Source organism: Dendropsophus ebraccatus, chromosome 5 (genome assembly GCF_027789765.1).
Source record: "Dendropsophus ebraccatus isolate aDenEbr1 chromosome 5, aDenEbr1.pat, whole genome shotgun sequence".
Lineage (NCBI taxonomy): Eukaryota > Metazoa > Chordata > Amphibia > Anura > Hylidae > Dendropsophus > Dendropsophus ebraccatus.
Genome location: NC_091458.1, coordinates 137,236,592 through 137,251,398, shown reverse-complemented (window position 1 = coordinate 137,251,398; position 14,807 = coordinate 137,236,592). Strand labels below are relative to the sequence as shown.

Genomic DNA, 14,807 nt, shown 5'->3' with positions numbered 1-14,807 from the left:
TAGTGTAAGGGGCTCCATAGTGTAAGGGGCTCCATGGCTTGAGATATTCTATGGTGTGAGGGACTCTATAGTATAAGGGGCTCCGCGGTGTGAGGGATTCTATAGTGTAAGGGGCTCCGCAGTGTGAGGTACTCTATAGTGTAAGGGGCTCCGCAGTGTGAGGTACTCTATAGTGTAAGGGGCTCCGCGGTGTGAGGGATTCTATAGTGTAAGGGGCTCCGCGGTGTGAGGTACTCTATAGTATAAGGGGCTCCATGGTGTGAGGAACTCTATAGTGTAAGAAGCTCCATGGTGTGAGGGACTCTATAGTGTAAGAAGCTCCATGGTGTGAGGGATTCTATGGTGTGAGGGATTCTATAGTGCAGCTCAGGGATCAGTACCTCCACACCGCCACATGACGTTATGTCCTATATGTTCCGCTCGGTGTGTATTGGCCCCATAGACTACCGCTTCTAATACCGCGCGTAATCCCAGCTGTGAATCTACTATAACTTCTCACATATAACAGACGGTATAGAAACATACGGGGGAGGATTAATGAATGCCGCCCCCCTGTCACGCCCCTTCTTCTCTTTGTATCACGTTCTGTACCCGGGCACGCCCCTCTAGTTACGTCACCGCCCCGCCCCTCGCCTCTCGGCCACAGTCGGTGCCGTGCGAGGGTTTTCATTGTATGGCGTCATGGCTCGTGCACGCGCTTGTGGGAGCGAGCGAGGCAAAATGGCGGCGGCCACAGGAGAGGAAAGCTGAGTGAGATGGAAGGGAAGGTGTGTGACCTCGGGGTAAGTGCAGGCTGCGAGCTGTGGACTCTTGTTTCTGCGGCCACGTTCGCCTTCTCGGTGTGTATTGGAGCTATGAATGATGATGTGTGTGAGGTGGAGGCAGGTAACAGGCAGTCACATACATTATGGATGCTGAGTGACACAATAGCGAGGAGAGAAAGCTGTGTATGGCAACGGGTGTGTCAGGCTGCAGTGTATAGCTACAGGCCTGTGTGTGCCAGGCTGCAGTGTATAGATACAGGCCCGTGTGTGCCAGGCTGCAGTGTATAGATACAGGCCCGTGTGTACCAGGCTGCAGTGTATAGCTACAGGCCTGTGTGTGCCAGGCTGCAGTGTATAGATACAGGCCCGTGTGTACCAGGCTGCAGTGTATAGATACAGGCCCGTGTGTACCAGGCTGCAGTGTATAGATACAGGCCTGTGTGTGCCAGGCTGCAGTGTATAGCTACAGGCCTGTGTGTGCCAGGCTGCAGTGTATTGCTACAGGCCTGTGTGTGCCAGGCTGCAGTGTATAGCTACAGGCCTGTGTGTGCCAGGCTGCAGTGTATAGCTACAGGCCTGTGTGTGCCAGGCTGCAGTGTATAGCTACAGGCCTGTGTGTGCCAGGCTGCAGTGTATAGCTACAGGCCTGTGTGTGCCAGGCTGCAGTGTATAGCTACAGGCCTGTGTGTGCCAGGCTGCAGTGTATAGCTACAGGCCTGTGTGTGCCAGGCTGCAGTGTATAGATACAGGCCCGTGTGTGCCAGGCTGCAGTGTATAGCTACAGGCCTGTGTGTGCCAGGCTGCAGTGTATAGATACAGGCCCGTGTGTGCCAGGCTGCAGTGTATAGATACAGGCCCGTGTGTGCCAGGCTGCAGTGTATAGATACAGGCCCGTGTGTGCCAGGCTGCAGTGTATAGATACAGGCCCGTGTGTACCAGGCTGCAGTGTATAGATACAGGCCCGTGTGTACCAGGCTGCAGTGTATAGATACAGGCCCGTGTGTGCCAGGCTGCAGTGTATAGATACAGGCCCGTGTGTGCCAGGCTGCAGTGTATAGCTACAGGCCTGTGTGTGCCAGGCTGCAGTGTATAGATACAGGCCCGTGTGTGCCAGGCTGCAGTGTATAGATACAGGCCTGTGTGTGCCAGGCTGCAGTGTATGGATACAGGCCTGTGTGTGCCAGGCTGCAGTGTATAGATACAGGCCTGTGTGTGCCAGGCTGCAGTGTATAGATGCAGGCCTGTGTGTGCCAGGCTGCAGTGTATAGATGCAGGCCTGTGTGTGCCAGGCTGCAGTGTATAGATGCAGGCCTGTGTGTGCCAGGCTGCAGTGTATAGATGCAGGCCTGTGTGTGCCAGGCTGCAGTGTATAGATGCAGGCCTGTGTGTGCCAGGCTGCAGTGTATAGATACAGGCCTGTGTGGGCTCATTGTCTGACATGCATCACACCTGTAGAAAGCTGCATGTAATGTACAATGTATTGTCTTCTATTGTCATATAGAGCTGTAACATTATAATACACAAGTGCCACTTCCATTCTGATCCTGTGTCTGTGGTCTGCTGCTGGGATCCCTGCCACCCTTATAGATCCCTGCCACCCTTATAGATCTGCCGGGATTACTGCAACCCTTACTGCTCATGGGCATATATATATATATATATATATATATATCTGTCTGCTGCTGGGATCTCTGCATCCGTTATTGATCCTTACTGCACATGGGCGTGCATATGTCTGCAGCTGGGATCACTGTGTCGATTACTGCAAATGGGCTTACATATACATCTGCCGGGATCGATGCATCCTTTACTGCACATGGGCGTACACAAACGTCTGCTGCCGGAATCACTGCGTCACTTACTGCACATATACGTCCGCAGGATGGCACAGGCCCAAGTCCTCCAGGGCGGGAACTAGCTGTGTCACATTGCTGAGCACCCGCCACAACTGGCAGCACCAATGCTGTGTCACCATTTTGACATTTGATCCTATAGATGTGATCAGTGCGTCTTCAGCATTTATTACTGTTGCAGAAGGCAAAAATCTCACTTGGTGCCCCGCCGATTTTAGCCACGGGAACAGGAGGTGCTGAGAGTGTGTGTGTGTCACACACACAGTGGTACCTTGGTTTAAGAGTATCTTGGATTGAGAGCGTTTTGCAAGAAGAGCTCACCGTTTTTCAGAATTCGTAATCCAAGACACCACTGTGTATGTGTGTGTATATATGTACAGTATCTCTGTTCTTGAAGTTAGTGACTGTACCATCAGGCCTGGGCCGAAGCACTGGAGGCGGGCTGACCCACCCAATGAGAGGAAACACCCATTCCTCTATGATACAGCTCCATTGATTCTAATGGAGCAGTGTCATAGAGGGGCGGATGTTTCCTCCCACTGGGGGTGGGTCAGCCTGCCTCCAGTGCTTCAGCCCAGGCCTGATGGTACATTCCCTTTAATTGGTTCCAGAAGGCAGTTTGAGAACCGAGCAGTGTCTTCCCATAGGAAATAATGGAAGTGTGTATAATTGGTTCCAGCACCCACCAATAATTACCTACAGTGCACATATATTACATTGAAAAGTGCCCAGTTTAATCACTACAGTACAGAACAGCACTATATACTGTACAGGACATTATACACAAGAAACATTCAACAGAACCAGCAATTACAGTACAGTAGTCACCGACTCCTCACTCATCCTTTACTGTATAGTGTTCTCCACACAGCACTGGAACGTATGGGAGATGGTGGTGCACTGACTGTACTACTACTGTACTGTATATTCACTCCAGCAGTCTTATACAGTGCTGTACAGGATGGGAGATGGTGGTGCACCGACTGTACTACTACTGTACTGTATATGCAGTAAGCTTCATGCTGCACCCCTCCCAGCGCCCTCCAGCTGCTGATTGACAGCTGTCTGCCTATATACAGTAATATATGCACAGAATAGATAGACAAATGCCAATCACTGGCTGGTGGGCAGAGGAAACTGGTGCTCATGTGTATTGAGGATTACTGAGCGCGTAATGGAGAGGATTACTTATTGTCCATGTTACTCAGGAGAATATCTCTGGATCAGCTGCACAAAACAATGTAAGTGATACATCATTATGTTCAGCTTATCTGTAACTAGTTTATCCTACCCTTACATAGTTCAGCATAAACCTACCAACGGAGTCTCTTTAAGGCTAAGATTGACCTGGTCCTAAAGGGGTTAAAGGAGAAATAAAATAAAAACTACAGTCCAGGCAGGGGTTGCTGGAATATAGAATGTATACTTACCCATCCCAGTGCCCCCCTCAGCACGAAGTAGCAGGAATCCAGGAGAAAACGAGTTCTGGCGGCATCGAGGCAGATTGTGCTACAGGGTGGGTGGGTATACATTCTTCATAACATTTCCCTCCCCCTACTCTTTTAAGGATAATCTGTGGTCAGTTAAAAAACAATAAAATCATATCCTTTTGTATTATGATTCCAACGCAGTTTTTTATTTTGTTGCTATAGATTTATGATCTATCGCCTGACCTGTAAATAGATGACTACAGCCGTGCTAATCTGCACCCCCATAACCTTCTTCCTTTCCCTATTCTGTATTTCAGGAGTTGCCGACCTTGCTGCAGGACGAAGCCTAACACTTTTTTTCCGCAATGCAAACTACACTTTGGAGATCTGGCATGATACTGAAAACTCATGATGACAACGTATGTGATGTGAGAGTGTATTCAAGCGAAGGCATGAAGAAAGGTACTGTGTATATATACTCATAGAAGGTGTGTCATATATTTCAACACTTATAACGGTCGCCAATGTTAGGGCCCCCCACTGATCCATAGTTGCAATTTTCAATGTCTGTGGGGCTGATAGAAACATAGACATTGAATGAAGCAGCTGGACATATGGTTGACAGTCGTACTCCCCCCTTAGCGAGGAGGAACGGGGAAGGACAGGGTGGCATTGATGCGCCAAATATTTTAACATTTATTACCTATCTGGTGTGTGCGAAAATGTTCACTGTGCCACAACCCCTGTAGATATTCAGATAGGTCATTATACAAATACCGTTAAGAAAAAAAATGAGACCCTGTCAGCTAGTGCCAGGACACATAACCACCATGAGATTTACTGTCCCAAAGTCACCACTATTGCGGCCACCCAGGCTATCAGGGTATAATACAGTTTTGTCCTGGTCTTTTCAGTTCTCGGACACTGCATAGAGGAAGCCAAGGAGATGACACCTCATATCTTTACACGCGTTACCCAGCGAGGTGTCCTCTCCTCTGTTATATTAGTACGGTGCCAGAGTTTGGGAATGAAGTGATGTTTACTCCCCTTTGCTGTATTGGCATGTGTCAGTAAGACCAGACAGGTACAATAGCAGCGGTTTTAAGACACCCCGGCTGTGTAGATATATGCTGGTGGTTCAGTGTCCCAAAATAGCTGACCTGTTCCCTTTAACGTTGAATCTGCACTTGTAATTATTTTGACGTATATTGTTACGGGGCTTTGTCGCTGATGGTGTTTTCCCCTTTTCCAGTGAACCTGAAGATGGTCGCCAGCCAGCCCAAATATGACCTAATAAAGGAGGTTGGTCGTGGCAGCTATGGAGTGGTATATGAGGCATTAGTCCGCAGAACTTGCCAACGTGTCGCAGTTAAAAAGATCCGCTGCCAGGCACCTGAAAATGTGGAATTAGCATTGCGGGAATTTTGGGCTTTGAGCAGTATCCAAGGTCAACACCCTAATGTAATCCACCTGGAGGAGTGTGTCCTGCAGAGAGATGGCACAGTACAGCGCATGCTCCATGGATCCAGCTCCGGCCTCTATCTACCGGTAAGGACACAGCAGCATAATAATAGTATATACCTTACTAATGGTATTGTCTGTGTCACCATTCACTGCACTAAACTAACCATGAAACTTGAACTAGTGCAGTATTTGGTGCAGCAGGCTTCTCGTATAGTCGTATGCGAGGTGCGGAAATTGTATCATCTACATACTAATGTATTGTGCCTCATCCTCCTCATTTCTCCATTCTGTTTATTTTCTTAGTTAGTGGAAACGTCTTTGAAAGGTGAGATTGCCTTTGACCCACGCAGCACTTACTGTCTTTGGTTTGTGATGGACTTCTGTGACGGAGGAGATATGAATGAATACATATTAACCCGAAGGCCTAGTCGGCGAACCAACACTAGCTTCATGCTTCAGCTAAGTAGTGCGCTTGCCTTTCTACACAAGAACCAGATAATACATCGAGATCTCAAACCTGACAACATCCTCGTGTGCAAAGCTCGTGATGGGATGGATGAACCTACTCTGAAAGTCGCTGATTTTGGATTAAGCAAAGTCTGCTCCAGCTCAGGGCTGAATCCAGAGGAACCAGCTAGCGTCAACAAAAGCTTTCTCTCCACGGCTTGTGGTACTGATTTCTACATGGCACCTGAGGTGTGGGAGGGCCACTATACTGCAAAAGCAGACATTTTTGCGCTTGGGGTTATCCTGTGGGCTATGCTGGAACGTATAACTATTTTAGACATTCATACAAAGAAAAGGCTTCTCGGTGGCTACGTGCAGCGGGGGGCTCAAGTAGTTCCAGTGGGAGAAGCATTGCTGGAAAACCCTAAAATGGAACTCCCTCTTCCCTTAAAGAAAAAGTCAATGAATCGACGGATGAAACAGCTGCTCCAGCAGATGCTGTCGGCTAACCCTCAGGAGCGCCCCGATGCCTTTCAGCTTGAACTTCGCCTCATTCAGATTGCGTTCAGAGACTACACCTGGGAAACGTGACCTGTTAGTATATGGAGCTTGCGTTTTGAATTCGATGTAAATTTATAGGTATGTTTAACTGCGTTGCAGTCCTGATGACCCTGATAGAGTACTTGTGCTGTAGAGCGATAACAGTTGTTGCTTGACTGATTCTTCTTTGACCTCTTTGCGGTATGTCCTGCCTTAATAAGCACCTGTCTGCTTTCTGTGCGCAAACGTTCAACCTTATTAGTACAGAAAAGTATCAAAGAAAAACCAGTGTTCTCAAAATGGGACTCCATAAACTTGAGAAGTTCTGTGCTGAGCATTGTCTGCTGGTTAGGAAAGCCTTTTCTCCCATCCAGAGCGGCCACAGATGAAAGGCCACGTGACAAGCACCAGCATCCTCCTCTCATCCTGGCTATTAACCTGGAGGCAGACTTGACTACTTTCTTCTACACTCATGCTTTTGGAAGTCCAAGAAAAAAAATCCTACACACTATCAAAGACGCTGCTGGATGTCCTGTCGCATGCCCCACCATTTGTGGCGTCGCTACCTAGACGCAGGTGGATGTCATGTCACATGGCCCTCCATCTGTGGCGTCCATAACTAGCAGGAAGAATGGCCCATACCGTCTAATATGTGTAAATGAGTGTGTTGTCTAGATTCATGTTTTCCACATTAGTTCACATTATACATAAAGCTGTGAACCCCTGGAATGATTTTACAATGGCTGTGCCCTTTGTATGTGTGATGGGCACCTAAAGCCCCTTAATATTAGGGTTCTGTAAGTAGCTATAAAAACAAATGGAAGGCAACAGGTGGGCATAACCGGCATCCTAACCAGGGAGGCGTATTGCTTGTTATTACCCCCTTTGTAACATTGCACATTCCATTGGGACGAATGAAGGTCCCGGAGAATGTATGTGACTTTATGTGACTATGATCTGCTGCTGTGTGAGTGGATGTGCCATTGCATCAATCACTCTGAATGTGTATTTATTCATCCAGAACAAACACAATTGATCGTTGAATTTCCTCAATTATTTAAGTCAGCGTGTTGGCTGTTTGTCCATTTGGCCCTTTGTGTGTGACAGCCCGATGTTGTGTGTAGGGTCCGGTGTCAGACAGGAACGGTAAAGGTTTATTGTTTTCATTAGGATACTTTTTCAGAATGAAGTTATTGAAGCTTCTCTAGGAACATATAATAGTCACTTCTCATCCGCCACAGCTGGGGAGATGACACTCAACCTCCCAGGAAATCTCCTTCTGGCTTTACATTCAGTTGTTTAATAAATTTGATTCATCCAAGCTGTCATTTTATATATATTTTTTTTCTTTTTTTACATTGAAAACTTTTTTGAGAAGGGAAAAAATATATAATTTATTGTGATTTTTTTTTTTTTCTGTTAATAAATTCTGGAAAGTAAATGTGTCCTGACTGTTATCTTATGTAATTCCTTCTTATCTGCTTGACGGTTATACTTCATAAAAAAGCTGAACTCAAAGTGTAACATTTAAACTTGGCGGGGGATGGGAGGAGGAGGAACGCCTTACATCCGGCGTGACAGCACAGACTTTGTACTGAGATAAGCAGAGACTTGGCTGTATGACCTGCGTCCTATCCCCTGTGCTATAGTGTGTGTGGCTGAGCACAGCAGCCAAAGGCTTCTTTATTATGACTCTGAAATTAAGACGCTCGTGTTTTCTGGTCTCTTCTATCTGTCACATGTCCCGGGGGAAACAAGTGCATACTGACTAAAGCAATAGACTCCTATGACCCTATGTGTCGCTGCTTCCTGTAAATACTTTTTCATTATACACTTCTGGAGCAGACCTGAGATTCACTTACAGTAGATTCAGCATCTCGTTATAATATAGAAGGGAACAGTTCTTGTATATTAGGAGAGAACATACAGTTTGTTACAGGTTAGGTGTGTCACCAGGACAACTAAAATGGTGCAAGCTGCTTTACTGCACGCTTATGGTGCGTTCACACCTACAGGATCTGCAGCTGATTTTCTGCAGCAGATTTCATTTAAATAACTGAACACCGCATCAAATCTGCTGCAGATCCTGTAGGTGTGAACGCACCCTTAAAGTGTTTTTTCGGTAAAAAACTCAGGTGGAGCACAGCAGAGGCCCAGCACTGGATTAGGTGGCTGCCAGGGAGGTTTGTATTGTCTTTTTATTTTCTCATGCAGTCTGGGCTTAATTTCTCAATTCACCTCAGTGCAACTGAACTGCAATGTCACACACAGGACAAAAACGGCGCTGTTGCAGTAAGAAAGCAGCTAGGACTTTCGTTCGAATCTTAAGTGTTAATCTTTGTGTGTTTGTGTGCGGCAACGATCAAACTAATAACAAAAATTCCTTCGTATGTCATTGATCACATCTTTTGATCTGGGTCGGTTATTTGTTCGCACATCTTTCGATGTGTGCACACAGCGTTCATCCGTGGCCCCACTCATTTTATATCCCATTTTATATTGCATCCCCTCCTGTTTTATATTACATGTCCCGTTATATCACATCCCCGCTGCTTTATATCGCATCCCCTGCTGATTCTGAAAGTTGTAACAAAAGGGACACCCCTTTACGTCGACAATCTGTATATATACAAGTTCATATTGCCGATGCCTGATGCAGTAGGAATGTATATAAGTTTCCTGCTGTGAAGGGGTTTTAATGTGTGCGGGGGACTGCTTTAGTGCAATCGCCTCGCAAACATTAGTGTCCCAGGAGCTGGACATAATGATAGGCAACCATGATCACGCAGCTGTCTGTCATTAAGCCCTTATGGTCCCTTTACACGGAGCAATAATTTGCGCAATTCAACGATTTCGAAGTAACTGTGTTTTTTATAATGATCAGTGTTTAGATGGAACTATAAATCGTTTGAAAAATTCGTTATTACGATCGTTTTAAGATCGCCTAAGCCCATCTCACACATTGGGTGAATCGTTGAAAGACTGTTTAGACGAAGCGAGCTGCTAATTTTAAGCGAACGACCAACAACGATTTTAGAACATGTCGAAAGATTACGATGAACGATTTATTGCTCATCGCTTGATTGTATGCAGTGTTTACACAAGCCGATTATCGCGAAAATTTTAACGATAATCGCTCCGAGTAAAAGGACCATAAAATCCTGTGTTCTATAGTGATCACAGCATTTAAGGGAGTAAGTGAAAGGATACATAGCTATCACTGAGTGATCAGGGCCCAAAAGCTCGAACGTTGGAGTACCGATCACTTACACTACGCATAGAATGGAGTCTATGGCACAAACGGAGATGCGAGCGGCAGGTTATCTGTGCAGACTCTGTAGTGTGCACATACCCACAGGCAGAAATATAACACTTGAGTCCTGTCGGATTGGTGATCTTCCGATAGTCTGCCCTCAGGCAGAGTGCTGATAATACTGATCAATGCTGTAATGGTACACCATTCATCTGTATATGCAATCTAATGATATAACTCCTACTGCCACTTATCAAGTGTAATTAAAAAAAAATAATAATAAATCTCTCCCCCCCCCCCAGGGATTGCAGTTGTTTTTATTTTAATTTATGTATCAGAAAAAAAAAATGAATAAAGGACACAGATTATTTTACATCAGTATGGTTCAAATAAAAACTCTAGATCATTGCGCAATGTATGACATTAACCTGCCCCGTAGGGCACAAATAAAAGCGTTCTGGCTATTAGAGACGGAGAGGAGAACGCTTCTTCACTGTGACCTGGACATGAAGGGGTTAAGTAGAGTTTCCCAATATACTGTACTTGATCTATTCCCTCCTGTGTGGCATATATGCACATCAGCAGTATTGTATATCGATGTTACTGTTGGCCTTCATTTGTAGCCCCCTACCAAGCATTTTATATAAGGATAAATGAAAATATAAGGATAAAATGAAAAAAAATCACATATATAGTGCTATTTCCCTCTATTTAGTAGATCAAACAGGCTTCAATTTCTCTAAAAAAAAAAAAAAAGTGACCTTACCACTCTCCGTCGCTCGCACCCGGCCTTACCGGAGCACATAGTGCTATGCACTAGCACCCCAAACACCCCCGGCCGCCCGATTGCAGAAGAAGTGCCAGCCCCGCTGCCTCTCTCCCGCTAAACCCGATCAATTACTGCAGCCGGACTGTGACTGATGAGCGTTCACCCCCGTGCACAGGACAGGGCTGGTACTTCTTCTGCTATCGGGTGTTTGAGGGGCTAGTGCATAGCACTATGGGCCCCTGTCAGGGCTGGGGGCAGACTGTTATTTTTTTTATTTTTTTTTACATGTAATGTCTACATATACTGTGCCCCCTGCTGGATCCTGCAGGTATAGATGGGGGGTCATGATGTCACATTTTATTTTTATTTTTTTTATGGAAATTGAAGCCTGTCTGATTCTACTAAATTGAGGGAAATAGCACTTTATGTGCATTTCCCATACTTAGTGTATATTAGGAATTTGTATACCTTTGCTTATGAAATAAGATAAAAAAATTGATTTTGGCCAGAGTTGTCCTTTAAAGCGACTCTGTACCCACAATCTGACCCCCCCCCCCCCCCAAAACCACTTGTACCTTCGGATAGCTGCTTTTAATCCAAGATCTGCCCTGGGGTCCGTTCAGCAGGTGATGCAGTTATTGTCATAAAAACAACTTTTAATCCGGCAGCGCTGTGTCTAACGGCCGGGGCTTACATTTGTATATGCATTAGGCTGGCACACCCTCTCTGTCCTTCCTCCTCATCATTAGGAATGCTCCAGGCAGATTGCTTCCTATTCCCCACCTGTGTGTATAATGAACATGGCCTGGATCATTAACCTCTTAGGGACATATGACGTACCCGTACGTCATATGTCCCCAGGAGATGTTCAGAGCGGGGCTGCGCGGCGATCCCGGGTGCTGCGTGTAGCCCGGGGCCGCTGCTATTAGGGGGCACGTTCTGATCGCCGTGCCCGTGAATCAGGTAATCGGAGGCAGCTGTTCCCTGGTGTCTAGTGGGGGAGATCGCTCCTCCGGGACGTTGTCCTGGAGGAGCGATCTCCGTGTGTGGTGCCCGCCGGGGTCCGCTCAAAGATGGCGAAAAGCAGCAGCCGAAAGCAAACTAGTGCCGATCTCATTGATCTTTGCTGTATAAGTATACAGCAAAGATCTTAATGAGAGATCAAAGTGTATATACTAGAAGTCCCCCAGGGGGGCTTCTAGTATATGTGTAAAAAAAAAAAAAAAAAAGCATCAAGGCTTCCTGGATAAAATGGTGATGTCACGACCCGACTCCAAGAGCTGGGCACGCTGTGGCTGCTGGAAAGGATGATGGCAGAGGGATACTCAGTGTCCCTCCAGTGCCCTGTGTCCCTCTGCCATCATCCTCTCCAGCAGCCACAGCCCGCACAGCTCTGGGAGTCAGGTCGTGACATCACCATGTTATCCAGGAAGTGAAGCCTTGATGCAGTAGTAAGTGCAGGGAAAAAAGCACTTTATAAGCATTTCCCGTAATAAGTGTATATTGGTGATTTGTATAACTTTTGGGGGCAATACAATACTGTAATAAAAACAGTATGGGCTGTTTATTATTTTTACCTGAATGACAGCTAAGTAGTTAAACAAGACCGTCACTGTTTTCACTTCAATGTACTGCCAGCATGCAGGGCCATAGACTATAATGGTACCAAGTATCGCAGTGGAATTCACTGCGATATGGTACGTGGTAATCTGGCCTAAATGTTTGTGGAGGGAAGAAAGACATGTAATGGAAAAGAGATGCTTCACAGCTGTAATGAAAACTACAAATCCCAGCAGGTCTTGAAGGCTTGCAGCAGTCAGTGCATGCTAGGACTTGTTCTCCAACACAAAGAACAGGAAAAGACTGCACTGTACTACAGGGACAGGGTTTGAGTGGGACAGCTCTGGTGGGACACTACTGCAGCACTTAGAAGTCTACTGTCCGTCTGTGTAAGCGTGTCGTCACTGGGAGCACAGAGTATGCAGGTTAGCAGGCTATTGGATACAAGATTCTGCCTGCTGCCAATTGTATGAAGTCACTGAGGAGGCATGTACTGTGAGGTGTGCAGATACAGAGGGAGAACCGAACCATGTACTGTGAGGTGTGCAGATACAGAGGGAGAACCAGACCATGTACTGTGATGTGTGCAGATACAGAGAGAGAACCAGACCATGTACTGTGAGGTATGCAGATACAGAGGGAGAACCAGACCATTTACTGTGAGGTGTGCAGATACAGAGGGAGAACCAGACCATGTACTGTGAGGTGTGCAGATACAGAGGGAGAACCAGACCATGTACTGTGAGGTGTGCAGATACAGAGAGAGAACCAGACCATGTACTGTGAGGTGTGCAGATACAGAGGGAGAACCAGACCATGTACTGTGAGGTGTGCAGATACAGAGAACCAGACCATGTACTGTGAGGTGTGCAGATACAGAGGGAGAACCAGACCATGTACTGTGAGGTGTGCAGATACAGAGGGAGAACTGAGACATGTACTGTGAGGTGTGCAGATACAGAGGGAGAACCAGACCATGTACTGTGAGGTGTGCAGATACAGAGGGAGAACCAAACCATGTACTGTGAGGTGTGCAGATACAGAGAGAGAACCAGACCATGTACTGTGAGGTGTGCAGATACAGAGGGAGAACCAGACCATGTACTGTGAGGTGTGCAGATACAGAGAACCAGACCATGTACTGTGAGGTGTGCAGATACAGAGGGAGAACCAGACCATGTACTGTGAGGTGTGCAGATACAGAGGGAGAACTGAGCCATGTACTGTGAGGTGTGCAGATACAGAGGGAGAACCAGACCATGTACTGTGAGGTGTGCAGATACAGAGGGAGAACCAAACCATGTACTGTGAGGTGTGCAGATACAGAGGGAGAACCAGACCATGTACTGTGATGTGTGCAGATACAGAGAGAGAACCAGACCATGTACTGTGAGGTGTGCAGATACAGAGGGAGAACCAGACCATTTACTGTGAGGTGTGCAGATACAGAGGGAGAACCAGACCATGTACTGTGAGGTGTGCAGATACAGAGGGAGAACCAGACCATGTACTGTGAGGTGTGCAGATACAGAGAGAGAACCAGACCATGTACTGTGAGGTGTGCAGATACAGAGGGAGAACCAGACCATGTACTGTGAGGTGTGCAGATACAGAGAACCAGACCATGTACTGTGAGGTGTGCAGATACAGAGGGAGAACCAGACCATGTACTGTAAGGTGTGCAGATACAGAGGGAGAACCGAGCCATGTACTGTGAGGTGTGCAGATACAGAGGGAGAACTGAGCCATGTACTGTGAGGTGTGCAGATACAGAGGGAGAACCAGACCATGTACTGTGAGGTGTGCAGATACAGAGAACCAGACCATGTACTGTGAGGTGTGCAGATACAGAGGAAGAACTGAGCCATGTACTGTGAGGTGTGCAGATACAGAGGGAGAACCAGACCATGTACTGTGAGGTGTGCAGATACAGAGGGAGAACCAGACCATGTACTGTGAGGTGTGCAGATACAGAGGGAGAACCAGACCATGTACTGTGAGGTGTGCAGATACAGAGGGAGAACCGAACCATGTACTGTGAGGTGTGCAGATACAGAAAGAGGGAGATGTGGACCATGTACTGTGAGGCAGAACAACAATATCAAGGAAGTAAAAGTCGTTTCTTATCAACAGAAAACTCGACTTTATGCCAATAATGTGTTGTTGTCTATTACTGATCCCAAACATTCCCTCCCAGAAATACAAACGGCTCTGTCCCTGTTTGGGGAAATGTTTCTTATTATAAAATCAATGATCATAAGTCTCTAATACTGCATGTAGGGCTCGATAAGATGAAACATATCAAAGCCACTTATCCTTTCCAGTGGAATGATGCCCACATATCATACCTAGGCATAAATCTAACCAGTCCTACCAAACTCTTAATCAAACATAATTTTACCCCTTTCCTAATCTCCATTCCTCAGATGCTTCAGTCATATTCCCATGTATTCTCATCATGGGCAGGTAACATAGCCATTGTTAACATGATGGTTCTCCCTAAGATTCTTTACTTTTTCACTGTTTCATTATCCCACTGCCAATCTAAAACAGTGGTGCCTTGGATTATGAGCATAAGTCGTTCTGGGACTGTGCTTGTAATCCAAATTACTCTTAAAGCAAAGCAAATTTTCCCATACGGAATCACTGAAATTCAGACATTTGGTTTCACTCCCCCAAAATAATGATTTTTTTTTATTCTGAATAACCTGTAGAACAGATAAAACA

At 46.3% G+C, this 14,807-nt stretch overlaps 1 protein-coding gene across 1 annotated transcript; it reads left to right on the top strand.

The window, feature by feature from the left end:
• The first annotated feature begins 661 nt into the window (after positions 1 to 661).
• On the top strand, positions 662 to 7,925 carry PDIK1L (PDLIM1 interacting kinase 1 like). Its single transcript, XM_069972554.1, has 4 exons — positions 662 to 782; positions 4,365 to 4,509; positions 5,300 to 5,595; positions 5,815 to 7,925. Exons 2-4 carry the CDS (start codon positions 4,413 to 4,415, stop codon positions 6,547 to 6,549), a joined length of 1,128 nt encoding a protein of 375 aa, XP_069828655.1. The 5' UTR covers positions 662 to 782; positions 4,365 to 4,412; the 3' UTR covers positions 6,550 to 7,925.
• The last annotated feature ends 6,882 nt before the right edge of the window (positions 7,926 to 14,807 follow it).